General features: G+C 41.0%; 1 protein-coding gene across 1 annotated transcript; it reads right to left on the minus strand.

The window, feature by feature from the left end:
* Window positions 1-1,445: 1,445 nt before the first annotated feature.
* LOC148714188 (putative F-box protein At1g32420) lies at window positions 1,446-2,710 on the minus strand. The gene is made up of 3 exons (XM_089929357.1): window positions 2,512-2,710; window positions 2,214-2,371; window positions 1,446-2,126 (listed from the first exon to the last, which is right to left on the minus strand). Exons 1-3 carry the CDS (start codon window positions 2,708-2,710, stop codon window positions 1,446-1,448), a joined length of 1,038 nt encoding a protein of 345 aa, XP_089785483.1.
* Window positions 2,711-15,593: the final 12,883 nt, after the last annotated feature.

The following is a 15,593-nucleotide window of genomic DNA, read 5'->3' on the forward strand; positions in this document are numbered from 1 at the left end:
TAGGGCACTTCTCTAGAAACATGCATGATTTTTATCATGATATCATAAACAACGCAACAAAATAAATTCAAAATAATTAAAATCCAAATCTCAATAATTCATAAATTCATACTAATAAAGAATATTAGAAGTCTTACAACAACCATTCTTTGGGTGCTAATCAAAATAATAAACATATAAAATGTTCTACTATTTGACTATAATAGTAATAATAAAAATAAGGTATGTTAGTATGGTTGGTTCTCGCTTCTAATCATATGCCTATAACGGTATCTCCGTCTGCAACTAATTCTTTGAATCTATAACAAAAAAAAAGTCTACATAATAAGCTCAATAGTTTAGTAAGTAACAAGCACCTCACCTAAATAATTCAATAATTTTTCTTATATAATATGCATATAGATAAAGTCAATATACATTTAAATAAGACAACATAAAAATATCCATAATGTTTTAAATACTCAAGTTCATATTCATAAATATAATTTAAAATATTATGCAAATATTCATATTCATAACAACAATTCAAAAATATAATAGTTCAACTCATTATCTTTTCTATGGCCACACTTATACCTTACAGTCCTTACAGTCGGATTAAAATAACGAGCTCAGAGAGCAAAAGAACATTTGGTTTACTATGGAGCACTAAGGGCCGCTAATGCTTGATGAATGTGATGGCATGGAGGAAACTAACCAAACTCCAGCAAGCTCCGAAGGAACAACGACTGCAAAAATGACAAGAAGTATCTCCATTGAGAAAACTAATCAAGCTCAAGTCCATATTTTATAGCTAATGAATTTTGAGATGAATTACATTTGTGATTCTCTGGAAACTCCGTATGAGAGTATTTACTCCCTGCAGCACTATACATACTGATTAAATTTCTACCAAATTTAAATTGATTTAAATTTCTCCTAGGTTGTCCTAAACTTCAACCTTCCCTATGGATTGCGCCAGACTCTCTCATCACCTATAGTTTATTGTAAAAGAAAAAAATTTCTAGAAGCCGGTCCTTCCCTTGCCTTCCCAGGAAGAGCTGTTCTCAAGATGTACTCGAACCAATACAGGTCTCTTCTTTAAGAACATCGATTTCTTTTGTATACCCATACACTATATATAAAGGCCTCCTAGCTATATATCTACCTAGAATTAGTTGGCTGCCGTTGCTTCAAATAAAATAGATCTAGTCAGAATTAAGGAGGACCCCTCAAGAGTGGCACCGATGCTCTCTTCTTCGCCTTGAGTAATGTACATAAGTGTACATACATACATACATACATACATACATATCAGCATATACATCAAGCACAATAGTAGCATCATTCTTGTGTATGCAGCACAGGGAACTTAAAAAAAAAAACATCTGAACAACCTAAGAGAAATTTAATATGAAGAACAAGGATATCCACAAATCCATGCAGTTTAATGAAGACTTATATCATCAAACAAAAATCAGATTTATATATGTAAACGGGGAAAGTTCGAGGTGTTCGGGAAGGAGACTACCTGAATTAAGTTTGCTGCTGGAAGTATGAAGATAACTCATTGGACTTGTAATGAATCCAGTCTGGCATCCTGTCTCGAAGAAACCATGCCGGATGAGACTCTCCTTGTAGAGCACATTCGTGATCCGGAAGTCATCCTCTACGATAACTTTCCTGCGTGCATCATGTCTGAAATCGTAGAGAACCAAACCTCCACGCCAATCCACCATGGCCTCGCCGTCGTCGCTAACACCCAAGGGTTTTAACCATGTTATATGTTCTCTCTCCGGCGTCGTTCGAATCCGGTACCTCTTGACCCAGACCCTGTTTCTCGTAGACTCGTAGTCTTCCAGCATCCACAGATCCAGTACTGCATCTGATACGGCGGTGGACACACCGAGCTTCCCTTCCAGCTCGATCAGACGAGCCTCGTGGATCGTCCATTCTTTGGTACGACAGCACTCGGGCAACGCATCGGCCCAAATTTCTCGGAGTTGATGTCGAACACCATGATCAGCCAGATCAATGAAGTTTCCGTAGTTGGTAGATAGCGCAGCTTCCCATGCATCGGTATGGGAGGCGCATCCAAGCTTGGAGGACCATAAAGGACGCAGAATTCGAGAATAGGCGAAGGAGTGCTATCGAATAAGCACGTAATCCTTCTCCAATCCTTTGCTCCGATGGTAAGGATCTCGTACCCAAAGGGAGAGTTACGCAGCAATAACCTGTATTCTTTCATGGACGGATGGTAGTACGTAGAAGGCACAAAGAAACCCATCAACATTCCCAAATTTCGGGAGAGTGATCCACTCATCTGTGAGGGGTTTGCACACGTAGCAGCAGCCGGGAGGAGAGTGGCGACCTCGAGTGCGGAAGGGCATCCCTTTGAAGCATAGCAATCCATCCAGGAAGCGAGCAAATTAAGAAAGGCTGGGATGCGGAACTTCTAAGTTGCTGTTTGGGCCTTTGCACTGCTGCTATCGTTGCTGCTGCTCGTGCAGCAGACTGGTTGCAGACGGAGACCGAGTGAAGGCTGGGTGTATGCGGCGAGGAGGACCGATGGCTTGGATCGGCGAGCGCGAGCGAGGAGGAAGGACGGGTCGGAGATGAGCGAAGACCAGGACTTGCACACGGCTCGAAACCTGAGTATGGATTTAGCCGGCAGCCGTTGCAGAATATCGAAGTTGATATCATGGGGGACGAAAGCTCTCGCTCCCTCCATCTCTCCTTAATGGTTGCTTGTTGCTGAGAGGGAAGAAAGGAAGAGGCGGGGGGAATCAAGTTAGAGGGAGGATAGAAGAGAGGCAGAGCGCTTCTTCTTCTTCTTCTTCTTTTTTCTTTTTTCTTTTTTTTTCTTTTTTTTTTTGGGGGGGGGGGGGGGGGGGGGTCAAAACGGCAAATTATATAGCTCTAAAGTGAGTACATCTTGCCAGATCACGATAAAGTAAAAAATACAGATCTGAAGAAATATCTCCTATAGATGTCCAAAGGAACTCCCTGGAGTGCCGTATGACAAAGGAGGCGACCCAGTCTGCTGTCCTGTTTGCCTTCCGAAATACGTGGGCTACCTGGAAGCCACCGAACTCCTGAGCCAGTCTCCGAATCTCTCTAATGAGGGGATGACCATCCCCATATCTATCCACACCTCGGATCCAATCAACCACCACAGAGGAATCCCCCTCAAGAAGCACCCACTCGGCACCGAGAACTCTCTTCACAAAAGACAATCCCTCCCATGCAGCTCGAAGCTCTGCCCCAACAACTGTAAGTCCCGTCGCGCGCTGACCCTCTGCTGCCACCATCCTGCCCCAGGAATCTCTGATCACAAATCCAACCCCTCCAAATCCACCATCCACCAACATGCTTCCGTCGAAATTCACTTTGAGATGACCAAGGGGTGGGAGCACCCAAGAAACGAGGGCGAACTTGGGCGCTGTAAAAGCGGGTAAAGTGCCCCAGATGTCCCTAGCCATCTCACTGGTGAATAACGCAGAGGCTGCAATAACCTCCCCATACTGTGATATAGCTCTGTCAACCACCATCCTCGGTGACATCCTCCTACCCTCAAAGATGCCAGCATTCATGTCCAACCAGATATCGTAAGCCAGATATGCTCTAAAAATACCCTCCTCCCAAAATCTGGGGCTCCGCATGGATGCTCTCAATAAAATAATCAGGGCCTGAGCCGACTCCACCGACTGGGGCAAGGGGACCGGCGATCTACTCCAAATCTCTCTCGCCCTCGGGCACTGCACAAGAACATGATCAATAGTCTCCTCTACCTCCGTACACACCATGCAGCACTACGTGACCCATACTCCTCGCCGAACTAGTACGCTTCTGGTAGGTAGGCATCCCCATGCCACCTTCCAGATGAACAGCGCCACACGCGGGTGAATCCGCATCCTCCAAATCCATCCTCCCTCTATCTGCCGTCTGGACGAGTTTGACTCGGTTTGCGATTCCTAAACGGGTATGGATTAGCTTTTGATGCGGGTGCAGGGTATCGACATATAAAATTAGATTTTCTGTCTATGCACCCTTTTACATATTAAAATTTACGTAAATATTTTTCTAAAAATAATATTTTTTATATATATTTTCATCAAACACTTGTTTTGTATACGCGCGCATGCGTGGATACACACACACACACACACACACACATATATATATAGTATCCATCCATGCCATCTAACATTGTTAAGCGGTTTAAAATTAAAACGATAAAAATATCCTTAGTGGATAAATATACAAAAAATTTATAAGGATATACCTGTAAAGAGCAATTTTGGAAAGTATTCATACAATTTTATATATTTACACGGATAGACACACAATTTTTTTTGCATAAATACCCTTCTAATATTTTTTTATATTTTAATACATGCTCTCGTATATGCATGTATAACAATAAATATTATAAGCTATGTTTTGATAAAATAAGATATAGTGATCTTTATAAATAAAGAAGAATAAAGTAGAATAATTTCATGATTAGTTAAAGGACTTTTATAACTTTTGTTGCCCAGAGATGGTCACCCAAGAGGGGGGTGAATTGAGTGTTTTAAAAACTTTTTGCCTAATTAAAAATAAAACACACAAATATATGAACTAAAATAGAGATAAAGAGATAAGAAGAGACAACCACAAACACACGGTTTTATAGTGGTTCGGAGCCTTCACCGCTCCTACATCCACTCCCCAAAGCGCCTTTGGGAATTTCCACTATAATCCAAGATTACAGTACGGTAGTTTTGCGAGTTCACTACCCAACTCGTTGTTTTACACCGGGCTCACAACAAACCCTAAAACCCCCAATTTCTCTTAGGCTTGGGACGCCTTTTCCTTGTTCCAAGTCCCTTGACTGGAACAAGCACCACAATAAAAGAGTTTACAAAAGGAAATAAAACCTCTAAGAAGCAAATATAACAATTATGAATAATGTAACCCGGAAGAATCCTTTTGCCGTTGGAAGCGTGGAAAATGTTGATTCTTCCGAGGTGGAGCGCGTAGGGTTGAGTGTGAGCTTCGAATCCCGAGCGCACAAGAGTGGTTGAGCTTGAAATCGCTTGGAAGACTTGAGAATACTTGATTTCCTTCCTTGAATGCACTCACTCCCTTGAGCTTTTCTTTCTAACTTCTCTCTTGAATGATCTAGCTTTTTGGTTGGTGAAGAGTTGTTAAGAACCACTTAAGAGGTCCCTTTTTATAGCCCAAAAAGCAAATATAGCCGTTAGAAACAAAAAGAGAAGGATTTGAAATTCAAACCAAACCTGAAAAGCTGTCAGTCGCGTCCCAGGCGCTCCGGGGACGTCTCCGCTACAACGAGGGACGTCTCGCCTACAGGATTTTACTTTTTATGTTGTCTGGGGTCGACTCGGCACTTTACGGGGACGTCTCGGCTTGTCTGCACTTTTTGAGTGGGGACGACTCCGCTGCCTTGGGGACGACTCCGCTTCTTTATCTCCGAAAGACATGTCCTCTGGAATTCCCTGAGAGAGTCGACTCCGCTCTTTCAGGGGACGTCTCGGCTCGTCTGCACTTTATGCATTGGGACGGCTCCGCTGTCTCAGGGTCGACTCCGCTGCCTTATCACCGAAAAAACCATTCTCTGGAAAACCCTGAGAGAGCCGTCTCGGCTATCTTGGGGACGACTCGGGAACTCTCCTTTTTACCTGCGGGGACGACTCGGCGTACAGTGGGGACGTCTCGCGCATATCTCTTGAAAACTGCCTTTCTGCCGCCACTGAGAGAGTCGACTCCGCTGCTGAGAGAGTCGACTCCGCTAACGCGGGGACGACTCGGCAGGTGCCGGGGACGTCTCCAAGTGTGCCAGTTCTTTCTGTTTGTGCCAGAGACGTCTCTGAAACTATCAGGAGACGTCTCGGCTGTCCCTGAACTTTTTCATTAACTCAAAATGTTCTTCAATGAATTCATAAAAATTATGGGAACTTGCCTAGACATTTCTCAACAATATTCTAGATAAAACACATGAATTCCTTAATTAAATTGTTAAGATATAATGGAATTATGCTCTAGTGTTTTGTATTCATCAAAATCCATTAGGGGGTCAACAATCTCCCCCTTTTTGATGATGACAAAACACTGAGTATATGCAAAATTTGAAATTTAAACATATACACAGTATTTGATCGGATGTACAAGTATAATATTTTGGCCTAGATACAATGTGCATCACTCAATTCAGTTCTTTCCTTGTGCATAAGATTGATCTTTATAGTTCTTAAATGATTTTGGCATATGAACTGAGTTTGAATCAAGTTAAAATGAAATATTGATGCTGAAGATAATTGAAAGCTAGATTCTTTTTGACTCCCCCTTTCTTTTTCAGAAGGGCAATTATCTTAAAATCAATATTCTTCAATTTTATCTTTCCTAATTCAACTTTGGAGTATGATTAAAAAATTTTGCATTCCATATTCAATATCCATGTCTACTCCCCCTTTCATACTCCCCCTTTCAATATCTCCATATTCAATATCTATTATAAATTTTGCATTCCATATACTATCTACTCCCCCTTTTTGTCAGCAACATGAAGGGGACAAATTATCCTTAGGTGCTTAAGACTCAATTTATAGTGGAATTCAGCATTCATTTTACTCAAGGATATTCAAGTTGTGCTCCCCCTGTCCAAGTCATTTCTATTAATGTATTCATATCGCTCCCCCTTTGTTTTGGAATTCATTTCAGACTTATCTTTTAGTTTAACATAGTTATCACAAGATGTGCTCCCCCTGTTTTATGTGCATTGTTTCTTTGTATCAAATTTGAACACTCAAGGTATGTGGTAAGATTTTTATGGCATATCATACAATCACATACACAATCACAGAAACACATACGCAGAATTGGCAATGTACACAAAGTGTTCAAAAGAGATTGTATTCATTCATATGTCATCATAAACCTTTGAAGTCAGTACATAGTCAAAAGAAGAAATCATTACAAGTATTGATTTCTAATACAAAAGGTGTTTCAAAATAGCCTAGGATTTACAAAAAGAAGATCCTACAAGATATCCATCATCGGCGACGTTGCTCATGGGGCCTACTAGATGTACTTTGTGCATAAGCCTTACAAGCTGCATCTATGAATGCATTGATGGAATCCATGAGGGTCTTAAATTGATCTCCCTGTGACTTGTGGAAACTTGCCACAAGTGCTTCAAATTCTATGGTTGCCATTTCAATTCTCCCTCTGAGTTGGGCAACCAAGGTGCCCACGTTGCCATCTGGTTTTGTCAGCTCTTTGAGACTCTTGGAAATGCTCTTCAAGCTGTCTTTGAGCTCTAATGATCTGATGGTTTGGGTGGCACCCATACCAATTATCTCTTGTGTTGTAGCTTCAATCTGACTTCTAATATCCTTCATCTCTTGTAGAAGCCCTTCATGTGAAGCTCTGATGGGGGCCAACTCTGTCGAGATCATGGATCTCATCTCCTCCCTCATCTGCTGGCAAATGGCAGATGCTAAGGTGCGCATCTGATCTTCTGATAGGAAGGAGGGCCCACTGACTGGAGGAGGTGGTGGCATGGACGTGGAAGGTCCAGCTGAGCTGGAGGGAATATCAGGGATGTTCATGTGGCTAGGTGGAGGAGAGTGATGGTCAGACTCATGATGTGGGATTTCAGGCTCTATGGTTTGTGCTTTTCTTTTTGGAACCTTGACCCACGACCCATCTATCTTATGAAACTCCATTCTTCTCATTGTGCCCTCATTATAGTAGTCGGTGTTTCTCAAGGCCTTTGCAGGTTCATTTGTTGGAATGGGAACCTTGAAGTGTTTAATGATTAAGGTAAAGATCATGCCATAGGGTATACTAAACCTAGAATACCTATGACATAGGGCAATGTAATTTAGCATGAGTCTAGGAAGGTTTAGAGGGATCCCTTGTTGGATATGATGCATAATAGCTAAGTCTCGCTCCGAAACAAAATCGAAGCGACCGGTTTTGGGAAACAAGACCCGGTTGACAATACTTAAAAGTAATCTCATTTCGGCGTTTAGGTCTTGGGAGTTGATAACATCAAGAGGGCCGCAGTCCTCTTGTCCTAACAGCAGATTTAGGGCTAATTCCCTTTGGGGAAGTGAGGTTGGAGCCTCACCGTCCTTAGGGATTTGTAGGACAGTGGATAGGACATCTTCATTTACTTCCACTAATGTCCCCCGGACACATCCAGTGTACCCTTGGTCCCCTAATGCCATATTGCTAAAAAACTCTCTAACTAGGCCGGGATAGGTCGAGGTATTTAGTGTGCAAAGGTGCTCCCACCCTTGAGCTCGGAGTCTCTCTCCAATAGAGAACCCCTCATGATCTAAAAAGGAGAAATCGATGTACCTACCAGTCGTGACTGTGCGATTTGCACAGGAAATCGTCGTGGTCGGCGGAGCAACCGGAGGAGAAGGCGCGGAGGGTTCTTCCCGCCGTTCCTCACCGTCGGCCGCTACTCTAGGTCGCCTCCCACGGGTTGTCCTAGCTTTCTTTGGTGCCATGGATGCTAGGGTTTGTGATTTAGAGCAAACGGAGGCTGGGATTTGAGGTGGAGAGCAAATGGAGGCTAGGGTTTTCCGTTTTGGTCGGGAATGAGGGAGAAAGCTCGAGTCGGCTCGAGCGATTTCGACCTATTTAAAAAGCCCTCATTCGGTCCCCGAGACGTCTCCGCGACTAAGGCGAGACGTCTCCCCATGGGGGGACGTCTCTGCGATTTGCCAGAGACGTCTCCGGCACTGAAAAATTTCAGACTGTATTCTATCTTCTCCCAATTTTGTTTAATTACCCTAATCAATATGATCTCTTTTGATAAACTTAGAGTGAATTTGTTTGTGATCCTCCCCCTTAATGATACAACCTATAATAATTTGATAATTTTTTTGAATTATTAATATTGAAATGAGGAATGTTTGACCAAATTTCGAATACCTATGAAATAGGTTCTGAAAATATCTCCATGAAGAGTCCAAGGGAGGGTAACCATCCTCCGGAAAGTCAAACAGTTCGTCATTTAGCTTAGATGAATTCATGTTTTCACTTATGTCTACCTTGAGGTTGATTACTAGTTTGAGTAGCAAAGTAATCCAATACAAATTCAACTCATTTGCTAGGATCATACAAGCTCAAGGCATTCCTTAAGAAATTGAATCTTTCTTTACAAAGGAGCTTTGTAAAGATATCAGCTAATTGATTTTCTGTACATACATATTCAATCATCACATCATTTTTCAGCACATGATCCCTAATAAAATGATGCCTAATCTCTATATGCTTTGACTTAGAGTGTTGGACAGGATTTTTTGTTAAATTAATTGCACTTGTATTATCACATTTAATTGGTATATTATCCATTTTGATACCGAAGTCTTCAAGTTGTTGCTTAATCCAAAGAACTTGGGCACAACAGCTTCCAACTGCAATGTACTCAGCCTCAGCTGTGGACAAAGCAACTGAATTTTGTTTCTTGCTAAACCAAGAAACCAAATTGGCACCCAAGAATTGACATGTGCCACTTGTGCTTTTTCTGTCGAGTTTGCACCCGGCAAAATCAGCATCGGAATAAGCAATTAAGTTTATGTCAGATTGTTTAGAATACCATAAGCCTACATTAGATGTCCCTACTAGATATCTAAAAATTCTCTTAACAGCTTGCAAGTGTGATTCCTTAGGACATGCCTGGTATCTAGCACACATACAAACACTGAATAATATATCTGGTCTACTAGCAGTAAGATAAAGTAGAGAACCTATCATACCTCTGTATAATTTGCAGTCTATACTTTTACCTTTTTCATCTTTGTCTAGCTTGCAACTTGAGCCCATGGGTGTGCTGATTTCCTTTGCATCCTTCATCTTGAATTTTTCCAGCATTTCCTTGATGTATTTGGACTGACTGATGAAGATGCCTTCCTCTGATTGTTTTATTTGTAACCCAAGGAAGAAGTTGAGCTCACCCATCATGCTCATTTCAAATTCTCCCTGCATAAGCTTGGCAAACTCTTGACAAAGACTATCATTAGTAGCACCAAAAATTATATCATCCACATAAATTTGTACAAGCAATAAGTCATTTCCTTTTCTTTTAATAAAGAGGGTTTTGTCTACATTTCCTCTCTGGAATTTGTTCTCAATTAGGAAATTACTTAACCTTTCATACCATGCCCTAGGGGCTTGCTTAAGTCCATACAATGCTTTATGCAATTTATAAACATAATCTGGATGTAAGTGATTTTCAAAACCTGGAGGTTGTCCTACATAAACTTCCTCCATTATATAGCCATTTAAAAATGCACTTTTTACATCCATTTGATAAAGTTTAAAATCCATGAAGCATGCATATGCTAAAAGTAGTCTAATAGCCTCTAATCTAGCAACAGGAGCAAAAGTTTCGTCAAAATCTATTCCTTCCTCCTGATTATATCCTTTGGCCACTAGCCTAGCTTTGTTTCTTATTACTATTCCATCTTCATCTAGTTTATTTCTATACACCCACTTGGTACCTATAATTGAAACATTAGGGGGTCTTTTCATTAGAGTCCAAACTTCATTTCTTTCGAATTGATTTAATTCCTCTTGCATAGCATTCATCCAATTATCATCTTTTTCAGCTTCTTCTAGTGATTTAGGCTCTATTTGTGATACGAAAGCAAGGTAATTACTAGTGTTTCTTAAAGAGGATCTAGTTCTTATACCTTGTGAAGGATCACCAAGGATTAGATCCTTTGGATGACCATGTGCATACCTCCATTCTTTAGGAAAATCTTGAATTTTTGATGGAGGTTGACCTTCTTCATCTTGCTGATTTGTATCTTCCTTGACCTCATCCTCATGTTGTTTGTCTTGTATGGAGAATTCCTTTATTCGGTCTTCAAGTATACCTGCATCACCATCTTCTTCTTTTCTAGAAGAATCTCCATTAGTTTCATCAAAAACAACATGAATGGATTCTTCAACAACGAGAGTTCTCTTGTTGAAGACCCTGTATGCTCTACTGGATGAGGAATAACCTAAGAAGATCCCCTCATCTGATTTAGCACTAAATTTACTGAGATTGTCCTTTCCATTATTCAAATAAAGCATCGACAACCGAAAACATGAAAATAACTTATATTTGGTTTCTTACCTTTTATCAATTCATACGGTGTTTTCTTTAAGATGGATCTAACTAAAGCACGATTTAAGATATAACATGAGGTATTTATTGCTTCAGCCCAGAAATACTTTGGTAGATCCGATTCGCACAACATGGTACGAGCCATATCTGCTAGTGTGCGATTCTTCCTTTCTACCACCCCATTTTGTTGGGGTGTCCTAGGTGCCGAGAAATTGTGATTGATACCATTTTCGTCACAAAACTTTTCAAAGTGTTGATTTTCAAACTCGGTACCATGATCACTCCTAATTGCTTTTAGTTTAAGATTGAGTTCATTCGAAACCTTATTATGAAACTTGACAAAAGCGAGAAAGGACTCATCTTTGTGTGCAAGAAATGAAACCCATGTAAAACGTGAAAAATCATCAACAATGACAAGACCAAATTTCTTACCCCCTAGACTAGCAGTTCTAGTGGGTCCAAACAAATCCATGTGAATTAGTTCTAAGGGTTTTGATGTTGAGACTATGTTCTTAGACTTGAAAGAACTTCTTGTTTGTTTCCCTAATTGACATGCCGCACAAATTTTATTCTTTTCAAAGTCTATTTTTGGTAGTCCTTTGACTAGATCCTTTGTGATCAATTTAGAGATTAAATCCATGCTAGCATGCCCTAACCTACGATGCCATAACCAACTAGTCTCATTGACTTTGGAATTCATGGCTACAAGACATTGGCCATCCCTCATGGTGAGATCATCAAGATCTACCATGTAAACGTTTCCATGCCTATGTCCTGTGAGTATGATCTCATTATCAGTTGGACTATTAATTATGCATAGTGATGATTCAAATGACACTTTAAAGCCCTTGTCACAAAATTGACTTATACTTAATAAATTATGTTTTAGTCCATTAACTAACAATACATTATCTATAAATGAGGAGGGTGATATGGAGATTTTACCAACACCAATAATTCGACCTTTAGCATTGTCTCCAAATGTGACTACTCCTCCTTCTTTTGATTCCAAGGTGACGAAGAGACTCTTGTCACCGGTCATATGCCTTGAGCAACCACTATCAAGATACCACATTCTCTTTTTATTTCCGGCTGCAAGGCATATCTGCAAAATGATCATGTGAAGCTCTTAGGTACCCAAGTTTTCTTGGGTCCTTCGTGGTTAGTGTAGTTGACTCCCTTAGGCACCCATACTTTAGTTATGTTTTTAGCTTTTACAAATGTACCCTTGTTAGTTTGGATTTTTCTTTGAATACAAGAGTAGGCTTTATGTCCGTTCTTTCCACAAAGAAAGCATGTTGGTTTTTCAGTTTTTACGTCTTTTGCTTTTACAAAGAAATTCTTTAGATACTTTTGTTGCTTATTAGTTTTATATCCTAATCCAGCTTTATTGAAAACAGCTCTTTGATTTGAAAGAATAAGATTTAATTTTTCAGAGCTTTGTGTGAATTTTTCAACAATTGGCTTGTACTTATGTACCTCATTCTTAAGATTCAAATTTTCTTTAACTAGTTCTTTCATATCTTTTTTAAGAGATTCAACAGTTTGCGCAAGTGAGGTATTACTATTGAGTAGGGAATTTACTTTTAGATTTAATTCCTTGATTAGTGTTTTTGCCTTTTCATTTTCAGTGCTAAGTCTTGAATTTTCGATTTTTAGGTTAGTAGTGTTCATATTTTTAACGCTCTCCTTTTCAATTAATAGGTTTTCAATATTTTCCTTTAGTTTTTGATTTGAGGCTTTTAATTCTTTATTCTTTGCTCCTAACATACTACAATCACCCATAAGTTCTTGAAAAGCATCATATAATTCTTCTAAAGTAAAATTTATAGTTGGGTTTTGACATACCTCGTCATCTTCGAGCGCCATGAAGCATAGATTGGCGGTCTCTTCCTTCTCTTCCTCGGAGGATGATGTGTCACTGTCATCCCATGTTGCCTTCAATGCCTTTTTCTTCTTCTTTCCAAAATGCTTCTTTTGTTGTGGGCATTCGGAACGAATATGTCCCGGTCTCTTGCAGTCATAGCATACGATTGGGTCTCTTTCTTTTTCTTTTTCTTTTTCCCAATCATTTCTCCCTCCAAATTTCTTTCTTGGGAATGGTTTCTTTCTTCTCATGAACTTTTTAAATTTCCTTACTATCAAACCCAAGTCCTCATCTTGACTTTCTTCTTCACTCTCACTGCTCTCTTCTTCACATACACTTGAGGTAGCCTTGAGTGCGATTGTCTTTTTCTTTGGCAACTCTTCTTCATGCTGCTTCATCGTGAGCTCATGTGTCATCAATGAGCCCAAGAGTTGTTCTAGCCCCAAGGTGTTGAGGTTTTTGGCTTCTACAATCGCCGTGACCTTTGCTTCCCATGCTTTTGGCAGTGACCTGAGAATTTTACTCACAAGTTCGGGGTTAGTGTAAGATTTGCCCAAGCTTTTTAGACCATTAATAATTTCGGTAAAACGTGTAAACATGCATGTGATGGTTTCATTAGGTTCCATCTTAAACAATTCATACTTGTGAACTAGAATGTTCACTTTGGACTCTTTGACTTGATTTGTACCCTCGTGGGTAACTTCAAGCCTATCCCATATTTCCTTAGCGGAACTGCATGTAGAGACTCTATTGAACTCATTTACATCTAGAGAACAAAATAATGAGTTCATGGCTCTAGAATTGAGTTGAGCCATCCTATCATCATTCTCATCCCAATCCTCCTCAGGTTTGGGAACTCGAATGCCATTCACCACGTGTGATGGTTCTTGTGGTCCCTTGACTATAACCCTCCACAAGGCATAGTCTTGTGCTTGAATGAAAATTCTCATTCTCGTCTTCCAATAGGTATAATTTGTCCCATTGAAGAGTGGAGGTCTATTGGTTGCTTGCCCCTCGGCAGGAACATTGTTAAAGGGTGTTGCCATCTAGATCTTTGGCTAAGACGGTTAGGTCTTTCAAGAAATATACAGAGCACCCGCTCTGATACCACTTGTTGCCCAGAGATGGTCACCCAAGAGGGGGGTGAATTGGGTGTTTTAAAAACTTTTTGCCTAATTAAAAATAAAACACACAAATATATGAACTAAAATAGAGATAAAGAGATAAGAAGAGACAACCACAAACACACGGTTTTATAGTGGTTCGGAGCCTTCACCGCTCCTACATCCACTCCCCAAAGCGCCTTTGGGAATTTCCACTATAATCCAAGATTACAGTACGGTAGTTTTGCGAGTTCACTACCCAACTCGTTGTTTTACACCGGGCTCACAACAAACCCTAAAACCCCCAATTTCTCTTAGGCTTGGGACGCCTTTCCCTTGTTCCAAGTCCCTTGACTGGAACAAGCACCACAATAAAAGAGTTTACAAAAGGAAATAAAACCTCTAAGAAGCAAATATAACAATTATGAATAATGTAACCCGGAAGAATCCTTTTGCCGTTGGAAGCATGGGAAATGTTGATTCTTCCGAGGTGGAGTGCGTAGGGTTGAGTGTGAGCTTCGAAACCCGAGCGCACAAGAGTGGTTGAGCTTGAAATCACTTGGGAGACTTGAGAATACTTGATTTCCTTCCTTGAATGCACTCACTCCCTTGAGCTTTTCTTTCTAACTTCTCTCTTGAATGATCTAGCTTTTTGGTTGCTGAAGAGTTGTTAAGAACCACTTAAGAGGTCCCTTTTTATAGCCCAAAAAGCAAATATAGCCGTTAGAAACAAAAAGAGAAGGATTTGAAATTCAAACCAAACCTGAAAAGCTGTCAGTCGCGTCCCAGGCGCTCCGGGGACGTCTCCGCTACAACGAGGGACGTCTCGCCTACAGGATTTTACTTTTTATGTTGTCTGGGGTCGACTCGGCACTTTACGGGGACGTCTCGGCTTGTCTGCACTTTTTGAGTGGGGACGACTCCGCTGCCTTGGGGACGACTCCGCTTCTTTATCTCCGAAAGACATGTCCTCTGGAATTCCCTGAGAGAGTCGACTCCGCTCTTTCAGGGGACGTCTCGGCTCGTCTGCACTTTATGCATGGGGACGGCTCCGCTGTCTCAGGGTCGGCTCCGCTGTCTCAGGGTCGGCTCCGCTGCCTTATCACCGAAAAAACCATTCTCTGGAAAACCCTGAGAGAGCCGTCTCGGCTATCTTGGGGACGACTCGGGAACTCTCCTTTTTACCTGCGGGGACGACTCGGCGTACAGTGGGGACGTCTCGCGCATATCTCTTGAAAACTGCCTTTCTGCCGCCACTGAGAGAGTCGACTCCGCTGCTGAGAGAGTCGACTCCGCTAACGCGGGGACGACTCGGCAGGTGCCGGGGACGTCTCCAAGTGTGCCAGTTCTTCCTGTTTGTGCCAGAGACGTCTCTGAAACTATTAGGAGACGTCTCGGCTGTCCCTGAACTTTTTCATTAACTCAAAATGTTCTTCAATGAATTCATAAAAATTATGGGAACTTGCCTAGACATTTCTCAACAATATTCTAGATAAAACACATG

This window comes from Phoenix dactylifera, chromosome 3 (genome assembly GCF_051530095.1).
Source record: "Phoenix dactylifera cultivar Ajwa chromosome 3, Ajwa_hap1_PhDact_Kaust_v1.1, whole genome shotgun sequence".
NCBI classification, from domain to species: Eukaryota; Viridiplantae; Streptophyta; class Magnoliopsida; order Arecales; family Arecaceae; genus Phoenix; species Phoenix dactylifera.